Source organism: Babylonia areolata, chromosome 21, assembly GCF_041734735.1.
Source record: "Babylonia areolata isolate BAREFJ2019XMU chromosome 21, ASM4173473v1, whole genome shotgun sequence".
NCBI classification, from domain to species: Eukaryota; Metazoa; Mollusca; class Gastropoda; order Neogastropoda; family Buccinidae; genus Babylonia; species Babylonia areolata.
In genome coordinates, this window is record NC_134896.1 from 46,732,202 (window position 1) to 46,743,048 (window position 10,847).

The 10,847-nt window shown below is 41.1% G+C and overlaps 2 protein-coding genes across 2 annotated transcripts in view; one reads left to right on the forward strand and one right to left on the reverse strand.

Moving 5' to 3' along the window:
- Positions 1–101: 101 nt before the first annotated feature.
- Positions 102–6,852, forward strand: LOC143295797 (small ribosomal subunit protein mS34-like). Its single transcript, XM_076607418.1, has 2 exons — positions 102–412; positions 3,666–6,852. Exons 1-2 carry the CDS (start codon positions 236–238, stop codon positions 3,969–3,971), a joined length of 483 nt encoding a protein of 160 aa, XP_076463533.1. The 5' UTR covers positions 102–235; the 3' UTR covers positions 3,972–6,852.
- Positions 6,853–8,487: 1,635 nt separating this feature from the next.
- Positions 8,488–10,847, reverse strand: part of LOC143296631 (uncharacterized) — an 8,834-nt gene continuing 6,474 nt past the window's right edge. Inside the window, exons 5-6 of the mRNA XM_076608662.1 lie at positions 10,544–10,847; positions 8,488–9,798 (exon numbers count right to left, since the gene is read on the reverse strand). The exon at positions 10,544–10,847 is cut by the window's right edge and continues 71 nt beyond it. Coding sequence (XP_076464777.1) covers positions 8,488–9,798; positions 10,544–10,847 — 1,615 coding nt within the window. The remainder of the gene's footprint in view (positions 9,799–10,543) is intronic.

The following is a 10,847-nucleotide window of genomic DNA, read 5'->3' on the forward strand; positions in this document are numbered from 1 at the left end:
GTTAATCTTCGTTCTGTCCGCAAAATCATTCCAACTGTGGCAACAACTGTGCTCTAAAAGTCCAGCTTGGTTTTATTCTCATTCTGAAAGCAAAGTTATAACACGCTTGACTTCCGGTTACTGTCTACATCGGCTTCTGCTTCTTTTTCACGTGCAAACATCTTCACTTCAAGAAAAATCGATCATTTGCTGGGAACAAAAAGAAAGTTAAAAAAAAACAAAAAAACCCAATACCATGCCGACAAGATTTGTGGGAAGAGATCCAATTTTTCGGGGTAAAACTCTGTATGAACTGTGCTGCAATTTGAAGAACTTTGGTGAAGGTCGAGTGGTGTACCGGCACATTTATGCTCATTTTCCAGAGACCAGCTACTATCGACTCACAAAGATCCAGCCCGAAATGGCAGACCCGGTAATATTCAATGCATAAACGGATGTTCAGTGCATGATTCTATAATATATTTAAGTTTGTATGACCCCACCCTTCCCATTACCTGTGCACACAACCTCACGAGCATGTGCACGCTCTGCTCTTCACCCCACCCCCTTTCCACACATGTATACAAACACACACACACACACACACACACACACACACACTGTGTGTGTGTGTGTTCATCATTTTCATTTCCCTTTGTGTTTTTTCAACACCATGCATGTGCCTCTGTGCCTGTGTCTGTCACTCTGTGTGTCAGTGTGTTTCACTTGTTCTTTTTTGGCCGACGCTGGGCATTGATCCTGGATCAATGTGCAGCGAACAGCTCGACATCGTCCTGAATGATTTAACAGATGTGAAGCTGAATTCTCAGTCAATGAAAGTCTTTGGGGACCATTCTTGATTCTTGAGTTTGTCATGGATGAACTTTTCACAACGACACAAGTGGCTAATACTATAGAACCACATACAGAAAAGTCCAAACAGAATCAAACTCTTGATCCACAGGTTGGTCACATGACCCTCTTACTGACTCACCATATCTCCCATCAAAATTACCAATGAATTCCCACTATTTTTTTTTTGTTTACCGACGAACTCCCACCAAAATCATCGTATGTAACGATTACTGATGTTGTTCAATGATCGAGCTTCGTATCCATTGAGGATCGATGCCCAGCTACTTAATTCTATTTTCCTGTTTATTTTATTATTACTATCTTTATGACTTTAGCTAGTATTGTGTAATGTAGACCTTAATCATGGCAGAGACTGGATATATAAAATTTTAAAAAAGCACATCAGTGCTTATCTATTATCCTCAAAAACAAAAAATTTTGTCTTGTACTCTCTCTCTCTCCCCCTCCCTCCCTCCCTCCCTCTCTCCCTCCCTCTCTGTCTGCCCCCATCCCAGTACACTATGTTGATCAGTGTGTGGCTCAGGTCCATGAACAGATTTTTCTTAGTGATCTTTTTTTTTCTTGTGCATGCCTTATTTCATCAAAATTCAAAGGTTCTGTTTAAACTTAAAGTAATGTTTTTGTGTGTAATGCATTCACTATTTGTATTTTGCAATTTTCTAAGCATTATACCACAGACTGATGGCACACCTGTGCCATTGATGCTCTATTTTTTCTGATGGTGTGTACTCTGTACATTTTGTTGTTTTTTCAGTGGTAACACTGAGTGCACTAACCCCTCCAGCCCCGCCCCCACTCCTGTGGAGAAGTTGAAGGGGGTGGGAGGGGAGGGTCTTTCAGTATAAACAGATTCCCTGCTTCCTGGAAACTGCTAGAAATTTCCTGTTTTTTTCTATAGTTCTCTTCATTGATCTATATTCTTCTTTCACTACTGTCTGCATTTACTGCCTTTCTAGTCCATTCTCCTTCAAAAAAAAAAAAAAAAAAAAAAAAAATCAGCAAGGCTGGACACTTTTTTTCTCCTTTCCACAGCCTTTGCTGTCTTTCTCTCATGATTAGGTAGTGAGATTTTAGACACTGGAACGGGCACATGGGTTTTTAAAGTATTTTTTGTGTGGCTTTGATTAGAACTACTCTTTAGTAGTTTAAAAAAAAAAAATTTGTAATCAGGGGATGATAAATTAATGGAAGGGTTGATGTCCTCTGCGTGGTCTAGTCTTTTCAGTTATACAAACAAAGCTAAATGGTCCACATAAAATTTCAAGAACTGTGTTGTTTTGCTGTTGTTGGTTGTTACTTTAAGACAGGATGGTCTTGTGTTCCATGCGCTTGACTTTTTTAGTTGGGCATACCTGATATTGCCCTGTCTGATCGGCTAGACTATAACGTCTGTGCAAGCAACGTTACTATGATACTCAGTACTGTGTTGAAAAAAACCAAGTGAATAAGGGTGTTGGGTTATGTTGCTGGTCAGGCATCAGCTTGGCAGCTATGTGGTATAATGTATATGGATTTGTCCAAATGCAGTGACGCCTCCTTTAGGAACTGAATTGAAATGAAAAAGACTGTGCTGATTATTCTTTTCACTTGATCAGTTGATGAATGTGACTGGTCCTTCCCTTTCATTATAGTTTCAGCTGTGGGTATTCATGTGGACTTTAGTTTCCCCAACAGTTAGATGTGTGTGTGTGTGCGTGTGCGTGTGAGTGAGTGACTCAGTGAGTAAGTGGGGGTGTGGGAGGGAATTCTTTTGTGGCCTATACAAATCATGTTCGTTCATTTATTCTTTCAGGAGTTGTGTGTGTACAGTCATAATTATTTCTTCATGAGCTAAAAAACTGGAAAAGAAATATTTTTAGCAAAACTCTATTATTTGTTATGGTATGAGAAGCAATGTCACAAGAGTTTTTGTTTTGAAATCCCAGCACATCCTTGAAAGTCAAAAGAATGGGTCTCATATGACTCACAAACGGCTAGCATGGTGAAGAATAATAGTTAAATTGCAATTGTGTAAAACATAGGGTTTACAGAATTGGTTAACTTAAAAACCTTGTCCTATGCAGTATAATATGTTATGCATTTATTCTTGTTACTCGTTTTGTTCAGCCCTGCCCAGGTGCACAGACCAGAGAGAAATAGCAATGGCAGTTACTCATTTAAATATCTTCTTTTTTTTCATTTTTCTTTTTTTAATCCGGTAGAATTCTGTTCTTGTTATCGTCAACAATAAACTTCAATTTCATCCACTTGATTTCATGAGGTGAAAGCACTGTGACTGGGTCCCAGTGAGCAGTTCTGGTCACTAAGCACCTTATGTACTATAACTATACAAAGTCTCTCTCTCTCTCTCTCTCTCTCTCTCTCTCTCTCTCTCTATATATATATATATATATATATATATGTATATGTATATATATATATAGCTCATCAGTATAGATCATGTCTAGATAGATCGATAGATAGTTTGACAGCTAGACACACAAGAGACAGACAGACAGACACACATATTTAAGTTTCAGAACTTTTATTGCAATTTACCCTGGGTTATACCTTTTAGTTGATTCAGTGAAAATGCCTGCTGGTCAATGTGTGTGTGTTTTTTTTGTTTTGTTTTTTGTTTGTTTGTTTGTTTTTGTTTTGTTTTTTGTTGTTTTTTTTGTTTGTTTTTTGTTGTTGTTGTTTTTTTTGGGGGGGGGGGGGGGGGAAGGGGGGGGGTTCACTAATGATTGTAAAAAATTATTCACATTTTGTCATTTTGTCATCATGTGTTTTTAATCTTAATTGACAACCCTTTCTTTTTCATCTCCAAGACTCGCCAGGGAGGAACAGCATGGGGTGAAAAGGTGTACCGGGGACAGAAGTTTGGGGTCACCCGCATCGATGCTGGATACAAGACAGACTGGCATCTGGTGCCGAAGGACCAGGAAGAGGCATTCTGCAAAATCTCAGCCGTGTTGCCAAAGAAGGAAAAACCTCCCACCAGCTTCGCCTGCCCTCCTTTACTGGCGCTGCTGACCAAAATGGAGATGGAAAATAGCGGGGTCACGCCAACACCAGAGCAGTTCCAGTTGCAGTTGAACCCTCATAAGAGGAAACAACCTCTTAGTGACAGTTAAAGATCTTGGACATGGACTGGCCTGGTCAGGATTCAGTGTGAACTTTAGCTTCCTTACAGTTAGCATTGAAATATTTGTGATGAATGTCTGAAGGTGTAGAATTTTGTGGACAGATGCGAGTGTGACAGTGTGATTTATTATGAAGTAAGGTAAAAATGAAAAATAAGGAATAATTCACATATGCTTTGGATTTTTTTTTCTTCTGAATGTGCTGTTGAATGTGGCGTGAGAGTGCAGACATGAATAAGTGTTCTGGTGTGTGTACGAGTTTAGGAATAACTATACTATGTAGATCACACTGTTATTGTGTAAACAACATAGAACACACAAATAGATTTGTTCTCAAATGAAAATAGATACTTGTGTTGTATAGGTGCAACACATAAGCTCATACGCACATCCATACATGCGCATGCTCAGACACATGCAAACTCACACATGCAAATATACTTAGTCTTGAGCACATACTACTTAGTCATGCACACATATTTCACACACACACACACACACACACATACACACACACACACAAATAACAATAACAGAAGTGAAGTGTCAAAGCTATAGTTACATGTCAGAAAACAGTTTTGAATTGGGAACTTTACCATAGGCCTATCTTCATAAATGGATGGTATTCTTTATTTAAGCCAAAACATAATTATGCACACCAGAATTTTCTCCTCCTCCATAAGAACTTGAGTCATGTGTGTGTGTGAAACATGTGTGCATGACTGAGGGGGGGTTATAGTTAATTTGTTGATGTTACATTTCAGTATTTTCAGATTTTTAGGATGTTAATCACTTTGCTTTATCCAAAGGCTTCTACTGGGAAGGTGTTGCAGAGAGCCAAATTTGGTGATCTGTGGCAAGACACAAGACTGGATTTGCACACAGCATGTCTGAAACTTCCTCAATCCACCGCCAACATGGTCTTCCTCTGACTCTGAATCCTGAGTATTTAGTGTTGTAGGCTCACAGGCCTGGCTGGATAACTGGCATTCTTCATGTTAGGTGACTGAACTACTGTATGCGTTGGTTGCTATGTACTGGTTGATAGGTGTAGCACCAACTGCCTTTCTGATGTCATTATTTCTGATGGGGTCCCTTCTGGTTTTGCCAGCTGCTCGACTGAGACATCTCCTCTCACAATTTGTGAGTTTGCGCTCCAGAGCTTTGTTCAGGGTGTAGGGCTGGCACTAAGGTCAGGGTGGGAACAAAGACTGCGTTGATCAGTTCGAGTTTAGTTTCCATAAGTATGCTTGGGTGTTTCAGGAGGGGTGTTAGTTGACAGCTGACAGAGTTTTCATTCTGGACTCTAGTCTCTACTCCTCTGTCCAGCTTCTCATCCTCAGCCAAAGATGCCACCCTAGGTAATTGAACTCTGTGGTTTGTTTAAGCTGCTGCTTTTTAGGAGTGGGATGTTTACTGCACTGTTCTAATTAATCCTTTCTTTACAAGTATACCTCCTTTTTATTAGTACATGCACACGCACATATAGGCACGCACATGCGCGCAATCACACACACTCTCTCTCTCTCTTTCTCTCTCTGACATTACACATGTAATATCAAGTGAAAAGATATTAAAAGAAAAAACACTTGTTTATCTTAGCTTTGCTCAGAATACCCAACCTTTAACAAGAAGACATTTTGATAAGCCAGAGAAAAGGAAGCTATAGATTAGGCATTCATTTATTTGTTTAACTTTATTTATTTATTTATTTTATCAAATAACATTGTACCTTATTTTGCTCAAAGTGAGGAACAACATCTCACACACTGCATAGAACTCATTTTTACCAGCTATCAGCAGTGTATGTTATTTCAGTTAATATTGTGAAAATTATGTCATTTTGAATTATAACAGGAAATACAGTATTCTCATTGACATGAGATTTGTTTCTCTTATTTTCAACTCGGGCAGATCAGATGTCAAGAAACACTTATATTGGGTTTTTTTCAGATGGTTTTTTTTCTAGTGTCATTTGAATATATTTTGTGAAAAAACTCATGAAGTTCAGAAGATAAAGGAATAACCCTGCCAAATACAAGAAAAGAAATTAAGTAATCAGAGTATGATGCAAAAATTCTGATTGCGAGTTCCATTCTAGGCTTTGGAAAGGTACGTAGCTGTACTTGTAGTATGCAGCAATCCCCTTTTTCTATTCACTTTTCTATTCGCTTTTCTTTTCCTTTCCTCATCAAATAGTTTTTGGTGAAGTGTAGTGGTGTGTGTGTGTGTGAGAGAGAGAGAGCATTTGTGTTATGTGTACTCAAGCACACAAAAACATATCCATTCTCACTGTTCAGCATACATGCATTTGTATTACCCATTTGAAAAGATGTCATTCAAAAAGTAAAAAGTTTATTTTACATAATACATTGGGTGCAGTTTAACTACAAGGTGTCCACAGAAGAGAGATATATATAAGTAGGGAAAAAACATGCAAGAAATGAATGCATTCACCTTGGTATGTAATTTAAACCATTAGGTTGGTTATATTTTGTTAAGTACAATCCAAATTATGTTGTATATGCATGCTTTTTTTTTTAACTGCTTTACAACACACATTGCAAAATGTTGATGATTATTTACAGGTTATTTGTTGGAACTCACATATATAAATATACAGATTTGAAGCAACAAAACTGGAAATCATATTTCATGCAATACATAAAGATAATACAAGTAAATCTGTACTGCATGACAGATGCAAAGAGACACAACACAGGCCTCTGTGTGTCAACTAATTGATATTTGATAAATGCTTGATAAAATTAGTATGGACATGTTAAATTAAGATCAGTAATTGGAATAAAAACAAACAAATGAATGAGTAAACAATTAAATAAATGACCAAATAAAGAACAGTTTTAACATCTGGCGATTATCAGCATTGAGTTAAGTGCCAACATACAAGTTTTTATTTTTATTATTGTAAGGGCAAGTTTGATGAACGCTTGTTTTCCATTGATGAAAACGAAAGGAGTATAAAGAAAAATTCCATGATCGTGGAAAAATAATCTTTGACTAATTTATCACCACACCTGAATGAGTTTTGGCTACTGAGACAGTCATGCCATATCAAAATGCATCCAGCGTGTTTGACATACATGTATAAAGTGCATTATATTGCTTGACCTTGATGTCAGTCGTTGGCACACATAAGTGGTTCACCTCTTGTTATATTGTTTCCTATAGGTCATACATTTTTTTTTCTAAGCCAGAGGGGAATTATTTGTTTCCCAAGGTCCAGACAGCAAAACCTGAAGTCCATATCCTCAGCTGTTAAAAACCCATCAGTAGATCATGTTTGGAGTGTTCCCTCTTGGCAGTCTCTATGAATGTCTGAAATTACACAATGTGATACCGCTCAGTTATGTATTCCAAGTACAACATATCCAGAACTGGGTCACTGTTGTGAAAGGATTGTACATGTAAACGGAAGAAAATGAGAAAATCATTGACAATTATTGTCCTTGTGTTTGAACGCTTCCAACATTCTGGGAAGCTCAATCTGTTGATCCATTGAAAACATTCTGGTAATGAACACTGGTATGTACTACTCTTCACCTGTGTGGTCTTGCTAGCTTTTTGATGGTGCTGATGACGATGAAAAGCGTTTTCACATTTGGATAATGTCCACATATTCTGAATTTTTAAAAGCTATTGTGGTTTACAGAGAAAGCGTTAGCGTACACGGAGTTGGAGTCGTAAATTTACATTGGCATCAACAGGGTCAGGATATTGTGCTGATGCCAGAGCAATAATTGTGGGTTGAAGAGTGAAGGAATTGGTAAGCAGTAAGGGGTAGGACAAAAACTAGATCACCACACACACACACACACACACACACACACAAAGACTTGGGTGTACATTTGTACACGATCACAGTTCACACAAGAGGGACTGCACACACTTGCGCGTGCCGGTGCTCGTGCTCCTAACCGCAGGCACACTGGCACGCGCACTCAGTCGTACACTGACACACATGCAGGTAATGCTCGCCTATACCACGCACAGGGAACACAGACTTAAGTAGGATGGGCTTGCAGTTATGTTTAAGTAGGGAGTCGTTTTCATCTGGTTGAAACTTGCTCCAGGGAATTAATCTGGTCCTGATCCAGAATGATACCAGAAAGTTGCTTTGGTTGGAGAGTTAAACTGTCACAGTCACGTTACACTCCCTTCGTGTATTTTCGCATGCACATGATCAAATGCGCACGTGAACGACCTTGTCTAGACGCTTTATTAACGCTCGATGGTTTATCGGAATAGAAACAACGACCAGCATACACCCACCCCTGAAAACAGAGTATGGCTGCTTAAAAGCAATACTTAGATAAAGATGGCCATACTTGTAACAGTCTTCCTGTAGGAAGGAGCAAACGTGAGGCCTGCAGTCCATCCAAACAGGAAGAAAAAGATGGTGTGTGAATGATTTCTGGCTTGGTTTGGTTTTGCCATACACAGGTAAATTGATTAGCCCTACATAAGCATCGGTCCGTTTTGTCGGCTATAGCTGGAAAATCACGTCCTCTCCCAGATCAGACCTGGTCACGAAATAACTGGCCGGAAGATGCTGATGGAAAGGACTCATGACGGTGCCGCGATAACTCTGAGAACCATCGGTGGCATCAAAGTCCCTGCCCACACTGAACCTAGTTCTCAACCCTTGTGCCTCCATTCTTTTGATTCTTCTGTCTAAGGTACTCCCAGAGCTACCTGGATCTTGCGCATCCACCCCCTTTTCAAACGCCCCTCCACCCAGCACCCTTCTGTCCGGAGTATCATAGGTCCTGGAATTTGTCACCAGATTCCTCACGTCTGCCTCTCGGTTGAATGCTTCTTTACTTAGCTCCCCTCTATGCTGAGTGCCCAAAGAAGCTGTCACACTAACCATGCCTATTCCATTCTCAGATGTTCCGGCTTCTGATACCCTTCTCCCCAAAGCTCCCTCGGTGTACACGCCAAGCCTTTCCAATGAATCCTCAGAACCCTCCACCACTGTCTTCGCATCCACGACGTCCTGTGAGGACCCTTTCCCTGTTGGACGTATTCTTGTTTCCAAGGTACTCTCAGACCCCGGCAAACTGTTCATGCTTTTCCTTTCCCAGACAGCCTCACAACCTACCAACCTGCTCATGTCAAACATTTCCAAGATACCCTCAGAATCATCCTGCGATCTGTCCATGCTTATCAGTTCCTCAAATGTTCCCATTCTCAATACCCTTCTCTCCAAAGTACCGCCAGAACCTCCTGGATTCTCTCCTTCAAATGCTTCAATCCTGTGTTCTCTTCTCCCAAAGATACCTCCAGAACGTTCCAAACTAGCCACCCTTGCCCTTTCTGACATATCTTCAGAATTTGCCAGATACCCCACGCGGGCTACCCGTTCGTCAAATTCACCCACACCCAACACCCCTTTCCCCGTGAAGCCTTGCCAGTCTGCCAGGTTCTGCATCCACATCCTCTCTCTAACCTTCCCGGCTACACCTTCATCGTTCATTGCCGCAAGGTTGCCACCCAGATACCTGATCCCCATCCCCTCCTCCCGAGACCTGCTCATGGAAGGGGAGCTGAGACAACAGGCGGAGGAGGCATCACCGGAGGAGAAAGAGGAATGGGTAGTGTCCCAGGCATTGTACCCAGGGTTGAAGTCAGGTGCAGGCTTGCTCTGACGTCGGTGTCGGCGACGACGACGTCGACGATGAATCGCGACGGCGATGATGACGCAGAGGATGACGGCGATGATACTCCCTGACACGTAGGACCAGATGAGGGTGGTGAGGGAGATGGGCAGGTGTGGAGAGGTCTCGTGGAGTACCTGATAGGGAAAGAAGGAAAGGAAAGCGTAATTAGAAAAAGAAAAGAAAAGAAAGTCAGGGCTGCGATATCGTGGGAAGAGCAGACACATTGGAGGTGGAGGGAGAGAGTGGGGAATATTGACAGTGGCAGTAATGATCATATTTTAGCTCACTCCATCATCAGTTACTATTGCAACACACACACACACGCACACACTCACGCACACATACACAAATGCGCAGAGTGACAGAAAGAGTTTTGCCCCATGTTATTCAGAATTCTATCCAACTTGCACCTCTTTTCTCTCTGTTATTCATAAATACTTTGGAGAAAATCAATTTTCGTCTTATTGTCACGAAGAGAGTTTTAGGACAGTCGGCGTGGGATGGTTTCCCAAGGCCAACTAGCCCCCAGGGCTGCAGCACAAAGAGCCAGTGCAATCTTGCCTCCTAATTTCAGAGTCACAGTCCTTCAGAAAAGACAAAGATGTACATGACTTCCCGTTGCAGTTTTATGGAGAAACCATTGATCATACAGCTCTCACTTTGATGTTGGCCCAACTGTAAACTTATGTCAATCTGTGATATAAGCCGAGCGTTGGGCCTTTGGAGAAGTTATACAAACAAAATCAATAAACAAATAAAAACCAAGCAAGTTGTCAGTTTTCTTAGTTTTGTCAACGGATTCCCCCCCAAATCAAACAAAGAAACAAATAAATAATGGGGTGATACGACATAAGAACTCGACAGGCTTCATAATCAAACCTCGTCATCGGCAACAGAAGAGCGGTTACCGCCAGTGGTGACGGTCTCGACACAGTCCTTTCCCAAACGGACCCCCTGCACGCCCAGCACCGTCACGCACACGTTGTACACCATTTCCTCTATCAGTGCAGTGAACAGGTACTGCGTCACTTCCGGCTCCAACGTCACATCTGCTTCCTGTTGGGAGTCGTTACTCCTTTGCAGGGTCAGGCGGAGACCGGTGATGGTGGTGGTGTTGGTGGTAGAGGAAGTAGGGCTGATTTTCCATAGTGCCAACAGGGATCCAGGGTCTGTCTGCTGTACT

Excerpts from the sequence above, each read along its gene's own strand:
- LOC143295797 (XM_076607418.1), top strand. The coding sequence starts at position 236 with ATGCCGACAAGATTTGTGGGAAGAGATCCAATTTTTCGGGGTAAAACT. Across the intron at positions 413-3,665 it reads AGCCCGAAATGGCAGACCCG|ACTCGCCAGGGAGGAACAGC; the intron begins GTAATATTCAAT and ends TTCATCTCCAAG.